At 40.5% G+C, this 16,578-nt stretch overlaps 1 protein-coding gene across 5 annotated transcripts in view; it reads right to left on the bottom strand.

The window, feature by feature from the left end:
• The window catches only part of DYNC1I1 (dynein cytoplasmic 1 intermediate chain 1), a 481,016-nt gene that overhangs the window by 430,009 nt on the left and 34,429 nt on the right, over positions 1-16,578 (bottom strand). For 3 of the 5 annotated variants that reach the window (XM_077268126.1, XM_077268129.1, XM_077268125.1), the window contains exons 5-8: positions 16,397-16,487; positions 11,581-11,604; positions 5,566-5,625; positions 3,985-4,100 (exon numbers count right to left, since the gene is read on the bottom strand). In XM_077268126.1, coding sequence (XP_077124241.1) covers positions 3,985-4,100; positions 5,566-5,625; positions 11,581-11,604; positions 16,397-16,487 — 291 coding nt within the window. The remainder of the gene's footprint in view (positions 1-3,984; positions 4,101-5,565; positions 5,626-11,580; positions 11,605-16,396; positions 16,488-16,578) is intronic. The other 2 variants (XM_077268127.1, XM_077268128.1) reach the window with 2 other exon arrangements.

Genomic DNA, 16,578 nt, shown 5'->3' with positions numbered 1-16,578 from the left:
GCAAGGCCCGCCGCAGGTCTGGAGAAACGGCAGACAATATCACTCCATCCCTAAGGATACCTGTAGGTTCAGAATTACCAGGGGAGTCAGGCTCAAAACTCCTAGAAAGGGCATCCGCCTTAACATTCTTAGAACCCGGCAGGTAGGACACCACAAAATTAAACCGAGAGAAAAACAACGACCAGCGCGCCTGTCTAGGATTCAGGCGTCTGGCGGACTCAAGATAAATTAGATTTTTGTGGTCAGTCAATACCACCACCTGATGTCTAGCCCCCTCAAGCCAATGACGCCACTCCTCAAAAGCCCACTTCATGGCCAAAAGCTCCCGATTCCCAACATCATAATTCCGCTCGGCGGGCGAAAATTTACGCGAGAAAAAAGCACAAGGTCTCATCACGGAGCAATCGGAACTTCTCTGCGACAAAACCGCCCCAGCTCCGATTTCAGAAGCGTCGACCTCAACCTGAAAAGGAAGAGCAACATCAGGCTGACGCAACACAGGGGCGGAAGAAAAGCGGCGCTTAAGCTCCCGAAAGGCCTCCACAGCAGCAGGGGACCAATCAGCAACATCAGCACCCTTCTTAGTCAAATCAGTCAATGGTTTAACAACATCAGAAAAACCAGCAATAAATCGACGATAAAAGTTAGCAAAGCCCAAAAATTTCTGAAGACTCTTAAGAGAAGAGGGTTGCGTCCAATCACAAATAGCCTGAACCTTGACAGGATCCATCTCGATGGAAGAGGGGGAAAAAATATATCCCAAAAAGGAAATCTTTTGAACCCCAAAAACGCACTTAGAACCCTTCACACACAAGGAATTAGACCGCAAAACCTGAAAAACCCTCCTGACCTGCTGGACATGAGAGTCCCAGTCATCCGAAAAAATCAAAATATCATCCAGATACACAATCATAAATTTATCCAAATAATCACGGAAAATGTCATGCATAAAGGACTGAAAGACTGAAGGGGCATTTGAAAGACCAAAAGGCATCACCAAATACTCAAAGTGGCCCTCGGGCGTATTAAATGCGGTTTTCCACTCATCCCCCTGCTTAATTCGCACCAAATTATACGCCCCACGGAGATCTATCTTAGAGAACCACTTGGCCCCCTTTATGCGAGCAAACAAATCAGTCAGCAGTGGCAACGGATATTGATATTTAACCGTGATTTTATTCAAAAGCCGATAATCAATGCACGGCCTCAAAGAGCCATCTTTCTTAGCCACAAAGAAAAAACCGGCTCCTAAGGGAGATGACGAAGGACGAATATGTCCCTTTTCCAAGGACTCCTTTATATATTCTCGCATAGCAGCATGTTCAGGCACAGACAGATTAAATAAACGACCCTTAGGGTATTTACTACCCGGAATCAAATCTATGGCACAATCGCACTCCCGGTGCGGAGGTAATGAACCAAGCTTAGGTTCTTCAAAAACGTCACGATATTCAGTCAAGAATTCAGGAATCTCAGGGGGAATAGATGATGAAATGGAAACCACAGGTACGTCCCCATGCGTCCCCTTACATCCCCAGCTTAACACAGACATAGCTTTCCAGTCAAGGACTGGGTTATGAGATTGCAGCCATGGCAATCCAAGCACCAACACATCATGTAGGTTATACAGCACAAGAAAGCGAATAATCTCCTGGTGATCCGGATTAATCCGCATAGTTACTTGTGTCCAGTATTGTGGTTTATTGCTAGCCAATGGGGTGGAGTCAATCCCCTTCAGGGGTATAGGAGTTTCAAGAGGCTCCAAATCATACCCACAGCGTTTGGCAAAGGACCAATCCATAAGACTCAAAGCGGCGCCAGAGTCGACATAGGCATCCGCGGTAATAGATGATAAAGAACAAATCAGGGTCACAGATAGAATAAACTTAGACTGTAAAGTGCCAATTGAAACAGACTTATCAAACTTCTTAGTACGCTTAGAGCATGCTGATATAACATGAGTTGAATCACCGCAATAGAAGCACAACCCATTTTTTCGTCTAAAATTCTGCCGTTCACTTCTGGACAGAATTCTATCACATTGCATATTCTCTGGCGTCTTCTCAGTAGACACCGCCAAATGGTGCACAGGTTTGCGCTCCCGCAGACGCCTATCGATCTGGATAGCCATTGTCATGGACTCATTCAGACCCGCAGGCACAGGGAACCCCACCATAACATCCTTAATGGCATCAGAGAGACCCTCTCTGAAATTCGCCGCCAGGGCACACTCATTCCACTGAGTAAGCACAGCCCACTTACGGAATTTCTGGCAGTATATTTCAGCTTCGTCTAGCCCCTGAGATAGGGACATCAAGGCCTTTTCCGCCTGAAGTTCTAACTGAGGTTCCTCATAAAGCAACCCCAAGGCCAGAAAAAACGCATCCACATTGAGCAACGCAGGATCCCCTGGAGCCAATGCAAAAGCCCAATCCTGAGGGTCGCCCCGGAGCAAGGAAATCACAATCCTGACCTGCTGAGCAGGATCTCCAGCAGAGCGAGATTTCAGGGACAAAAACAACTTGCAATTATTTTTGAAATTTTGAAAGCAAGATCTATTCCCCGAGAAAAATTCAGGCAAAGGAATTCTAGGTTCAGATATAGGAACATGAACAACAGAATCTTGTAAATTTTGAACTTTCGTGGTGAGATTATTCAAACCTGCAGCTAAACTCTGAATATCCATTTTAAACAGGTGAACACAGAGCCATTCCAGGATTAGAAGGAGAGAGAGAGAGAAAGGCTGCAATATAGGCAGACTTGCAAGAGATTCAATTACAAGCACACTCAGAACTGAAGGAAAAAAAAAAAAAAATCTTCAGCAGACTTCTCTTTTCTCTCCTTTCTCTGTCAATTAATGTAACCCTTTGTGGCCGGTCAAACTGTTACGGTTCTCAATGGCAAGAGAACATAGCCCAGCAAACATAAGAACTAGCTCTTGGAAGGATGGAAACTAAACTGACCATGAACTAAACCTGCCGCACAACTAACAGTAGCCGGGTAGCGTAGCCTGCGTTTTATCCCTAGACGCCCAGCGCCGGCCGGAGGACTAACTAATCCTGACAGAGGAAAATATAGTCCTGGCTCACCTCTAGAGAAATTTCCCCGAAAGGCAGACAGAGGCCCCCACAAATATTGGCGGTGATTTTAGATGAAATGACAAACGTAGTATGAAAATAGGTTTAGCAAAATTGAGGTCCGCTTACTAGATAGCAGGAAGACAGAAAGGGCACTTTCATGGTCAGCTGAAAACCCTATCAAAACACCATCCTGAAATTACTTTAAGACTCTAGTATTAACTCATAACATCAGAGTGGCAATTTCAGATCACAAGAGCTTTCCAGACACAGAAACGAAACTACAGCTGTGAACTGGAACAAAATGCAAAAACAAACAAGGACTAAAGTCCAACTTAGCTGGGAGTTGTCTAGCAGCAGGAACATGCACAGAAAGGCTTCTGATTACAATGTTGACCGGCATGGACGTGACAGAGGAGCAAGGCTAAATAGCGACTCCCACATCCTGATGGAAACAGGTGAACAGAGAGGATGATGCACACCAGTTCAATTCCACCAGTGGCCACCGGGGGAGCCCAAAATCCAATTTCACAACAGTCTCTACTGTCTATCCTCCCAGTGTCTCTACTGTCTATCCTCCCAGTGTCTCTGCTGTCTATCCTCCCAGTGTCTCTACTGTCTATCCTCCTAGTGTCCTTACTGTCTATCCTCCTAGTGTCCTTACTGTCTATCCTCCCAGTGTCTCTACTGTCTATCCTCCCAGTGTCTCTACTGTCTATCCTCCCAGTGTCTCTCCTCCAGTCTATACACTTTATATTCTCCGATATCTCTGCTGTCTACCCTTACAGTGTCATATCAATATGTTGTGAATTGAGCTCACATACTGTGCTGTACTTTCCTGTACTATACATTAGCATTTTCAGAGAAATCTGTGATCAGACTCCATAATAAATGTCAGTAAAGTCACCTTCAGCTTGGAGCGTGGTCACCGGTGTCTGTGTCTCCTTAGCATAGGACACAACTTCGCGAGGCAAGAAATCCACCTGTGTCACCTTAGAAACTCCGAGTTTTATCATTCTTCGTCTGTGAAGAAGAAAACAATATAATAATTGTGTGCAGTCATTATATTTCACATAACGAGGCATGGGATGGAAATGGAGAGAGATTGCAGTCTATGAGATGATCAATCCACCACCTTTTACTACAGTTTCCTGGGATAATATCAAACATTGGTCAGTAACTACAGCAACAGCAGAGCCGTTGCCTAAGAAACCACCCAGAAGCCTCTTTTATTTATTCTGGGCAGGTGTCCATTGGTCATCTGGGTGTCAAAATCCATTAAGGAACTGTCAATTCTTTACTATGCATTTTTTACACCTTGTGCCAATGAACAAGTTGGTGAGAATTGCCAGGAAGATTCCTAACTAAATCCCATCAGGATGAAAATTTGCTCGACCTGTAAGCAGCATCTTATAGAACAGGAGGAGCTGAGAAGAATGATATATAATTATATGGGGAAATATTTAGTATAATCTCTACAGTATTCACTTCAATTCCTGCTCGCTCTGGTTCTAGGAGTCCAGTGGGAGGAGTTAATGAATGAATAGACCACCCATCTGACTCCTCAGCCCAGAGCAAGCAGGAATTTAAGTCAATTAATTAAAAGTTCTGATAAATGTTTCACCACAAAACTAAATAGCAATCCGCCCACAATAACATCTATCTATCCAGATGGTTTCGGCTAGTTCCTCAATTGTGACTTCTTGCAACATTTTAAATGTAAGGCTACGTTCACACGATCCGTTTTTTGCTGCGGATCCGTAGCGGAATTGCAGCTACGGATCCGCAGCCGTTTTCCATGCAGGGTACAGTACAATGTTACCCTATGGAAAACAAAACCCGCTGTGCCGACGATCCTTTTTTTCGCTGGAAAATCCGCGCGGATTTGCCAACGGAAAAAAGAAGTACCATGTCAATTCTTTCAGCGGATTCCGCTGCGGGTTTCCAACAGCACCAATAGGAAACTGCAGTTGGAAACCCGCAGTGGAATCCGCAGAAGAAAAAGGACACAAATCCGCCGAGAGAAGCACCGCCGTTTTCCACTGCGGATTTCCCCGAAAAAGGACCGGAAAAATCCGCAGTGAAAAACGGATCGTGTGAACGTAGCCTAATACGGTTTTCCTCTTGGATTGATTTTATGTATTGCTGGAACTTTTGTCAAAATTTTGCAACATGTTGACATATTGAGCTAAAAAGACGCAACAAAAGTTAAAGATAAAATGAAAAATAATTTTGCTATGATTTTAGGATAATGGATCCGTCAACAGCAGCTTATTGATTGTCTCCGGACTACAATTTTATCTACAATGCACAAATGTGCCAAAATTAATTAAAAACATCAAAGGCAGCGGAGATACATTACAAAGATACCAGCTGCAATCAATGTTGGGGCCTCACTTAAAACAATTTACGCCATCACTTCCTCCTCCCCCATAGGACATATTATCACATGATTTACTGCACCGCTACAATAAAAGCTGAAACGTACCCGAGTTCAGACTCTGAATGCAGCTGCAATACAGAAGGGTCAGTGTCCCATTGGAGGGTCCTGTACATGTCCAAAAAGTAGATGAATGTAAAAATAAAACAAAATACAAATACTATAATACAAATTAATCAACACATCAAGAAAGCAGGATGCAAGTGCTGGTCATGTGATGGAAGAAAGGCAAAGACATGCAGTAATACCAAACATCACCTCGGAGAAAATAAAAGCTGGCAGTGCTACATGCAAGGAGCAAATTCATTCAAACCCATAATGGGCAGTATTATAGTAGTTATATTCTTGTACATAGGGACAGTATTATAGTAGTTATATTCTTGTACATAGGGGCAGTATTATAGTAGTTATATTCTTGTACATAGGGGCAGTATTATAGTAGTTATATTCTTGTACATAGGGGGCAGTATTATAGTAGTTATATTCTTATACATAGGGACAGTATTATAGTAGTTATATTCTTGTACATAGGAGCAGTATTATAGTAGTTATATTCTTATACATAGGGGCAGTATTATAGTAGTTATATTCTTGTACATAGGAGCAGGATTATAGTAGTTATATTCTTGTACATAGGGACAGTATTATAGTAGTTATATTCTTGTACATAGGGGCAGTATTATAGTAGTTATATTCTTATACATAGGAGCAGTATTATAGTAGTTATATTCTTGTACATAGGGGCAGTATTATAGTAGTTATATTCTTGTACATAGGAGCAGTATTATAGTAGTTATATTCTTATACATAGGAGCAGTATTATAGTAGTTATATTCTTGTACATAGGGGCAGTATTATAGTAGTTATATTCTTGTACATAGGGGCAGTATTATAGTAGTTATATTCTTGTACATAGGAGCAGTATTATAGTAGTTATATTCTTGTACATAGGGGGCAGTATTATAGTAGTTATATGCTTGTACATAGGGGCAGTATTATAGTAGTTATATTCTTGTACATAGGAGCAGTATTATAGTAGTTATATTCTTGTACATAGGAGCAGTATTATAGTAGTTATATTTTTGTACATAGGGGCAGTATTATAGTAGTTATATTCTTGTACATAGGAGCAGTATTATAGTAGTTATATTCTTGTACATAGGAGCAGTATTATAGTAGTTATATTCTTGTACATAGGGGCAGTATTATAGTAGTTATATTCTTGTACATAGGAGCAGTATTATAGTAGTTATATTCTTGTACATAGGAGCAGTATTATAGTAGTTATATTCTTGTACATAGGGGCAGTATTATAGTAGTTATATTCTTGTACATAGGAGCAGTATTATAGTAGTTATATTCTTGTACATAGGAGCAGTATTATAGTAGTTATATTCTTGTACATAGGAGCAGTATTATAGTAGTTATATTTTTGTACATAGGGGCAGTATTATAGTAGTTATATTCTTGTACATAGGAGCAGTATTATAGTAGTTATATTCTTGTACATAGGAGCAGTATTATAGTAGTTATATTCTTGTACATAGGGGCAGTATTATAGTAGTTATATTCTTGTACATAGGAGCAGTATTATAGTAGTTATATTCTTGTACATAGGAGCAGTATTATAGTAGTTATATTCTTGTACATAGGAGCAGTATTATAGTAGTTATATTCTTGTACATAGGGGCAGTATTATAGTAGTTATATTCTTGTACATAGGAGCAGTATTATAGTAGTTATATTCTTGTACATAGGAGCAGTATTATAGTAGTTATATTCTTGTACATAGGAGCAGTATTATAGTAGTTATATTTTTGTACATAGGGGCAGTATTATAGTAGTTATATTCTTGTACATAGGAGCAGTATTATAGTAGTTATATTCTTGTACATAGGGGGCAGTATTATAGTAGTTATATGCTTGTACATAGGGGCAGTATTATAGTAGTTATATTCTTGTACATAGGAGCAGTATTATAGTAGTTATATTCTTGTACATAGGAGCAGTATTATAGTAGTTATATTTTTGTACATAGGGGCAGTATTATAGTAGTTATATTCTTGTACATAGGAGCAGTATTATAGTAGTTATATTCTTGTACATAGGAGCAGTATTATAGTAGTTATATTCTTGTACATAGGGGCAGTATTATAGTAGTTATATTCTTGTACATAGGAGCAGTATTATAGTAGTTATATTCTTGTACATAGGAGCAGTATTATAGTAGTTATATTCTTGTACATAGGGGCAGTATTATAGTAGTTATATTCTTGTACATAGGAGCAGTATTATAGTAGTTATATTCTTGTACATAGGAGCAGTATTATAGTAGTTATATTCTTGTACATAGGAGCAGTATTATAGTAGTTATATTTTTGTACATAGGGGCAGTATTATAGTAGTTATATTCTTGTACATAGGAGCAGTATTATAGTAGTTATATTCTTGTACATAGGAGCAGTATTATAGTAGTTATATTCTTGTACATAGGGGCAGTATTATAGTAGTTATATTCTTGTACATAGGAGCAGTATTATAGTAGTTATATTCTTGTACATAGGAGCAGTATTATAGTAGTTATATTCTTGTACATAGGAGCAGTATTATAGTAGTTATATTCTTGTACATAGGGGCAGTATTATAGTAGTTATATTCTTGTACATAGGAGCAGTATTATAGTAGTTATATTCTTGTACATAGGAGCAGTATTATAGTAGTTATATTCTTGTACATAGGAGCAGTATTATAGTAGTTATATTTTTGTACATAGGGGCAGTATTATAGTAGTTATATTCTTGTACATAGGAGCAGTATTATAGTAGTTATATTCTTGTACATAGGGGCAGTATTATAGTAGTTATATTCTTGTACATAGGAGCAGTATTATAGTAGTTATATTCTTGTACATAGGAGCAGTATTATAGTAGTTATATTCTTGTACATAGGGGCAGTATTATAGTAGTTACATTCTTGTACATAGGGGCAATATTATAGCAGTTATTTTCTTGTACATAGGGGCAGTATTATAGTAGTTATATTCTTGTACATAGAGGGCAGTATTATAGTAGTTATATTCCTGTACATAGGGCAGTATTATAGTAGTTATATTCTTGTACATAGGGGCAGTATTATAGTAGTTATATTCTTGTACATAGGAGCAGTATTATAGTAGTTATATTCTTGTACATAGGAGCAGTATTATAGTAGTTATATTCTTGTACATAGGGGCAGTATTATAGTAGTTATATTCTTGTACAAACTTTTTTTAGGAACAGAAAAAATATACTGTATAACCGAATTTAAATCTACAAATAACAAAATTCAGTACTACCAGACGTTTATTTTAATATCATGCAAACACATGAAATGCCACATACAGTAAGGCAAGTTTTATAACAGGGGTATAGCAGAAAAAAAAGGTATAAAAGTATAAAACATATAATGTGGTGTCATATATAACGTGAGCATTTGCAGGATCCAAATAAAAAATGTACAGTCATGCCCGGCAGTGTTGGCACCCTTGAAATTGTCCAGAAAATAAAGGTTTTCTCCCAGAAAATGATTGCAATTACACATATTTTGTTATACACATTTGTGTCCGTTCTATGTAAAGAGAAAAAATGGCATATTGGACATCACTTCACACAAAAACCCTAAAATGGGCAGGACAGAATTGTTGGCACCTTTAAAAAATTATTGGTAAACAACTTTGTTTCAAGCTTGTCATGCTCGTTCCAAGTCACCTGTGGCAAGTAACAAGTGTGGGCAATATATATCACACCTGAAACCAGATAAAAAGTTGAGATGTCGACTCAATCTTCTCATTGTGTATCTGTGTGTGCCACACTAAGCATGGATAACAGAAAGAGGAGAAGAGAAGTGTCTGAGGACTTGAGAAACAAAATTGTTGAAAAATATCCACAATCTGAAGGTTACATGTCCGTCTCCAGAGATCTTGATAATTATATTGCACTCCGTGGACAATAAAACAAGAAGTTTACAATCAATTGCACTGTAGCTAATCTCCCTGGTCATAGACTTCAAAGAAAAATTGATGAAAGGTTGTAACGCAGGATAGACCGGATGGTGGATAAGCAGCCCCAAGCAAATTCCAAAGAAATTCAAGCTGTCCTGCAGGCTCATGGTGCATCAGTGCCAGCGCAAACTATCTGATGACATTCAAATTAAATGAAATGCTATAACAGGAGACCCAGGAGGAACCCACTGCTGACATAGAGACATAAAAAAGCTAGAGTGCAGTTTGCTAAAATGTACGTGATTCAGCCAAAATACTTCTGGGAAAGTGTCTTGTGGACAGATAAGACCAAGATAGAGCTTTTTGGTAAAGCACATCATTCTACAAAGAATGAGACCTACAAAGAACGAACACAGTACCTACAGTCAAATATGGTGGAGGGTCAAAGATGTTTTGGTGTTGTTTTGCTGACTGACACTGTGTGCGAAGCATCATGAAATCTGAAGATTACCAAAGGAGTTTGGGTCACAATAACCCAGTGTCAGAAAGCTGGGTTTGCGTCCTAGGTTATGGGTCTTCCAGCAGGACAAAGACCCCAAACATACTTCAAGAAAAACCTATAAATAGATGGAAACAAAATCCAGATCGAAATCCCATTGAACAGCTGTGGAGAGATCTTGAAATTGCTGTTGGAAGAAGGCGCCTTCCAATATGAGAGACGTGGAACAGTTTGCGAAAGAAGAGTCCAAAATTCCAGCTACGGTGTAAGAAGCTTGTGGATGGTTATGGAAAGTGATTGATTGCAGTCAGTTATTCCAAAGAGTGTGCAACCAAATATTAATTTGAGGGTGCCAACATTTTTGTTCTGTCCGTTTTGGGGGCTTTGTGTGATATTATGTCCAATTTGCTTTTTTTTCTCAGTTTTTTTGTATTGTTCCTATACACACAAAGGAAATAAACATGTGTATAACAAAACTTGTGTAATTGCCATAATTTTTTGGGAGACATACTTCATTTCAAGGGTGCCATCACTTTCGGCCATGACTGTACATGTGGAGCTTCTCTAATCATAAGTAAAACAGGAGACACGGATGCACATTTCTAAAACATCTTAAAATGAGGGTTTCTTAATTATTCTACCTTATGGGACCTTCAGTCAAATGCCCATTTGGCAGTGTAACCCAATGAAATGAGTCAGTGAGGGCAGCTGTAAAAGAGTATGCTGGCGTGATTGGGACTTTTAAGACCATTTTGCCTTTTTTTTTTTTTTTTTTTAAATAGGTCAAAAATTCTGTGCTGTGTGTTAATTTTATAAAAATATCGTTATAGAAGCCAGAACTTTGTACTTCTGATACAGAGCTCCAAATACTCTGCATAGACAAAGATATAAAACAAACTGTAGCACTCTGTCTATCATGAGCCACCACTAGGGGGAGCTCACTCCATACTGCTTATAGAGTTCACTCAATAATAACACAGTATGCAGTAAGCTCCTTAGCTCCCCCTGGTGGAGACTGCAGGTGGACAAAATGTTATTTCTATATATAAGTACGGTATATCCAGGGAGTTTGAAGCTCTGTAAAAGATAAAACAATGTTCTGAGTGATATATATATATATATATATATATATATATATATATATATATATATATATATATATATTAAAATATTGATCAGTTCAGAATTTATGACCCAACGGGACACAATGATCCAAGGTGGAAATAGTTATTTCACCTTCGATAATATTCCACAGTTGAAATCTACATAATGAGTTGAGTAACCTGACAAATATTTAGATTTTTGGTTTCGGCGCCTGTGACTTTGGGTAAGCTGTAATCTCCAGAGCTGTTTTCAAAATTCTGCTGCTTGTCCTTAGAAATAGAGAGCAATACAAGTACAACCTCTAGAGCTTTGGATGAGAGCGGAAAAGATATTGTGTAACTAAAAATCAAAGGTAATCCATTCTGATTACAAAACTACTTAAACATTTGCATAGAATTTATCGGTAATGTTTTTGTGTGTTTATAAGCAGAGTTACACAAAACTTTGCCACTGATTACACGACACACAGACACTTTCTTACCCCGTGAGGCCGCTCGGAATATTCCTGGGGATAGGAAATAAAACAGGTCGTTTTATCCATTAAATTACTGTAATCAAACACGTTTCTTATTTGTAAGCCATTGTGACCTCCATAGATCCCAGCAGTAGGAGTGGAATTTGATCTTAAGGTATTCTATTCTTTGAGCCCTGTATGATGCTATTACTTTACCACTATATGTCGACATTATTTGAGCACTGTATGATGGAATTATTTTAAGACTAAATGTTGCTATTATTTGAGCACTGTATGGCAGTATTATTTTAGCACTGTATGATGGTATTATTTTAAGACTAAATGTTGCTATTATTTGAGCACTGTATGGCAGTATTATTTGAGCACTGTATGATTTTATTATTTTAAGACTAAACGTTGATATTATTGGAGCACAGTATGGTGGTATTATTTTAACACTACATGATGGTATTATTTTTAGTCTGTATGTTGGTAATATTTGAGCATTGTATTGTGGTATTATTTGGGCACTGCATGGTGGTATGATTTTCAGAATTTATGGATGTATTTTTTTAAGGCTAAACATTGCTATTATTTGTATGATGGTAATACTTTATGACTATATGTTGATATTATGTGTCCCTTGTATGTATGGCGGTATTATATTAGCGTTGCATGATGATAATACCTTGCAACTGCATTTGAGCATTGTATGGTGCTACTATTTGAGGACTGCATGGGGGAAAGACTGAATGATATCACTTAAGTATTGCATGTTTGGTGTTATTTAAGCACTGCATGGTGGTATCATTTTAAGATGGTATGGTGGTAATATTTTCACACTGTATTTTTTGTTTTTATTTCTGCACTACATTGCAGTATTGTTTGAGCAATGCATGTTTGTATTATTTTGACAGTGTAGCGTGCTGTATACATTGCCTTGCACTGTACAGTGTATTATCTTACACTATCTAAGGAGTAATGTTTCACCTTGTGTAGAGTGACATGTTTGGTATGCCAGTATGAGGAGACTTATGGAGCACTGTATGGCAGTATTATTTGAGCACTGTATGATTGTATTATTTTAAGACTAAACGTTGCCCAATGCTCCTCTGGGAAATTCAATATGCAAATTGCTTCTTTAGAGAGGAAGAGGACTTGAAATCTAGCGCATCTACTGGAAGTAGGAATCCTAAAAGTCCATATCAATCCTTTAATGATCTTTGCTACATGGCTTAGGATAATAACCAAAGCAGATGTCATGACCCTGGATGGACTCGTTCTGGCTCCTTCCTGGTCAGGTCTGGATTAAATTAGTCTGCCTCTCTTTGGTTCTGGGGCGGCCATTTAATGCTGGTAGTTCCTGGGTTCTGAGTCGGTTATACTTCCGTCTGCTCGGTCTGAGATAGCTGACCCAGGTTATTCGTCTGTAATCGTTGTGCCTCTGTGCTTGTGCGTCTTGCTGTGTATGACCCGGCTTGCCCCCTGACTACTGCCCCTGTTTTCTGCTTGGTACTTCTCTGTCTGTCCTGGCTTTCTGACCCCTTGGCTTGTCTTTGACTAATCTGCTGTTTTGCCCCTTGGTACCTCACTCCCATCTGGCTCTCGACCCTCGGCTTGTCCTTTGACTAAGTCTCTGTCTTAGTATTCTGTGTCCTGCGTTTTTTGGTAGACCCTCTGTTCTCACGCGTCAGCTCCGGCCCCTATCGTCCCTGCAGTGACCTGCCTAGTTTAGGACCTGTGTGCACTGCGTGCCTCATTCCTCCCTCTCCCTGCGCTCCCGCTAGCGCCCCCTTAGGCTGCCTTTCTACGACACCAGGCAGACTTTCAATTTGCAGAGACGTTGTTTTGGGTAATTGCCCCTCCTCAGTGAAAAGAATGAGATATAATTTGGCTAGGTGAGAGGCTTTTGACTGGGATCTAAGGGGTAAGGTTTCTTCTTGTGGAGAGTGACAAGCTTGGAATGCCAGTGTAAGGAGACTTATAGGCCATACAATGCTCCTCTGGGAAACTAAATATGCAAATTGAGATTTTGATTTGGCTTTTATCCTCAGTCATTTGGCAAGGCTCGATAAAGGGTTTATATTGACTTTTATGATTGCTACATAGAATTCCGTTTTTTTGCTTCCATCACTAGGGGGAGCTATCAGCATATTGATGTATACAGCCTGTATTAATCAGCGGGAACTGTCTAAGTCTGCGCCATAGAGTGGAGAGCAGAAAGCCAGAATTCTGGGAATCTTTTCTTTCCATGCAGATATTTTTTATAGAGTCGAATAATCCAGAATATTTGGTAATCTTGCTCCTATAAAAGGGATGCGCCAGGTATTTATCATGAAATCACCTACATTAGTGACAGTTCTCGGCCGTCCTTCGTGTGAGAAGCTGAACGTCAATGCTGCGTGCCGTCGCTGTGAATGGCGGCATTGTTCTGCTGTAATCTGCCTCCATTGTTACCATAAAGTGGCCTCATCATCCGCGCCATTGTCTCCGTGCGGCGTAATGATGGGGCGCTCCTGCTTTGTTTATATCACAATTCTATAGGCGGTAATCTCATAATAATCATTTATTAACACTTTGATTTGATAGAGCAGATCAGAAGGTGGCAGATTTAGACGTCGGTCATCGTAATGATTTACCGATGGAAAAATAAAAATTTTGCGCACATTTTAGATTTTTTGCAGTCCAAGGTCTTTTTTTCTATAGTAAACCATTGTAATGTATTATGGGCGTCCTTCAGAGCAGCGCTCAATGTAACAGAGTGCGACCGCAAGGGGCCACATGTGAAGAGATTCAGCCGCATGCGACCAGCCGATGACGCCCACCTAACGGGATGCAGGAACACGTGCGTGACGCTCATACGGTAATTACAAGCAATTTAGCAATTTACTGCAAATTAAAATTTTCACTCATTCTTGAGATATTAGCACTTTTTGTTTGTTATGTTTACAATCCGTTGCCTTGGAGACCGACCACCACTGCTAGAAACAAACTCTTTTTTATTAAGGTTCTAAACACTGTTTTGAAGCTGTAAAGGTGAAATTAAAAAAAAAATATTACTGGAAGAAGCCAGAAGGGGGACACTATACCAGAAAGGGGCCCAAGATGGAGGACTTGATACCAGGAAGGTGCCCAGGATGAGGGACATTGTTAAAGGCTAGGAGTGGGGGCATTATTACAGGAAGGGGCGCAAGGCGGAAGACATAAATTCAGGAAGGGGCCAGGAGGAGGACATTATTGCTAGAAAGGGCCAGGATAGGGAACATTATACCAAGAAGGGGCCCAGGATGGGAGACATTGTTAAAGGGTAGGGGAGCAATATTACAGGAAGGGGCCCAAGACATAAGATATTAATTCAGGAAGGGGTAAGAAGGGGGAAATTATTGGTGGAAAGGGCCAGGATGGGGAACATTATACCAAGAATGGGCCCATGATGGGAGACATTGTTATAGCATAGAGGGCAATATTACAATAAGAGGGCCTAGCACAAGGGACATTAATTCAGGAAGGGGCCAGGAGTGGGACATTATTGCTGGAAAGGGCCAGGATGGGGAACATTATATTAAGAAGGGCCCAGGATGGGAGATATTACTATGGGATAGGGGAGGCAATATTACAATAAGGGGTCCAGCACAAGGGACATTAATTCAGGAAGGAGCCAGGACGGGGACATTATTACTGGAAAGGGCCAGGGTAGGGAGCATTATATCAAGAAGAGGCCTAGAATGGGAGACATTCTTATAGGATAGGGGGTATTATTACAGGAAGAGTCCCAGGATGGGAGACTTTGTTATAGGATAGGGGGGGTATTATTACAGGAAGGGTCTCAGGATGAGGGACATTAATTCAAGAAGGGGCCAGGAGGGGGCATTATTGCTGGAAAGGGCCAGAATGGGGAACAATATACTAAGAAGGGTCCCAGGATGGGAGACATTGTTATAGGATGGGGGGGTATTATTACAGGAAGGGTCTCAGGACAAGGGACATTAATTTATGAAGGGGCCAGGAGGGAGGAAAATATTGCTGGAAGGGGCCAGGACTGTGGATATTATTACAAGAAGGAGACAGGACGGGGGACAGTATTATGTGTGGGGGGGATACACATGTTTTTATAGGTTCTACAACGCTACAAGGGTCCATACGTCTGATCAACGAGTCGGTGGGGGGTCCAGGTCCAAATTTAGCACCGCAGCCCAGCGGACTCTGGTTAGACCACTGCCTATGAAGGCTGGGGTACAAAGGTGTACAAACATGGCAGACGGTGGGGCTTTCAGTAGGTCCCTCTTGCCATTACAAGGCCATCGGCATCCCATTTCCAACCTATTAAATGCCACTGTCACAACTGACCTGCTGCAATCGGGGCAAGTAGACTAGGGCGCCGGCCGCACCGCACAGCCGGCACCAGCACAGGATGTAGCATCCTCAGCTCCATACAAGATACAGGGGGTCTGGCACTTGCCGGGTGCTGGCGCTGGCCCCGTTGAGTCCGGACACCCCCAGATTTACAGATTTGCCCGTGACTTGCACTTACGGCCCCGGTTTTGCATTGGTCCGGAAACAGTAAAGTAAAATTTGTCCTCCGATTCCGGGCCCATCCGGTAATTATTGCACCCGTCTGTGGGCGTCAGTCCTGGTTTCCTATAGACCTGGATATGATGGATCCGGGGTCACATGTAATGACGGTTAGTATGAGCAGCGTGAGCGCATTATCATGGTGGCGGTGAGAGGAAAGCGTGGTGTGCGCCATGACGGTGATGGATCGTGTGGCTGTTACATCGGCGTGGTGCAGCACATACACTACATCCCTACAATCGCATGCACGGGCACCGGACGCACAACTCACCGTCCCATGATGGCGCCGTCCACCGAGTCCTGACTGCCGGCCTCGCTGGGCGTGCTCAACGACTTGGATGAAGGCGACATTGGGGTGGGGACTGGAAAAATGAAAAAAAGCAGTAAGTATCTGAGGCTATGACACTGATCGTTATTATGCAGAAGTAGCAGAGCTGGATGCGTTGTGTAGCT

The sequence above is a fragment of the Ranitomeya variabilis genome, chromosome 6, assembly GCF_051348905.1.
Source record: "Ranitomeya variabilis isolate aRanVar5 chromosome 6, aRanVar5.hap1, whole genome shotgun sequence".
Classification (NCBI taxonomy): Eukaryota; Metazoa; Chordata; class Amphibia; order Anura; family Dendrobatidae; genus Ranitomeya; species Ranitomeya variabilis.
Note: the sequence above shows the minus strand (reverse complement) of the source record. Positions and strands in the feature narration are given on the sequence as shown.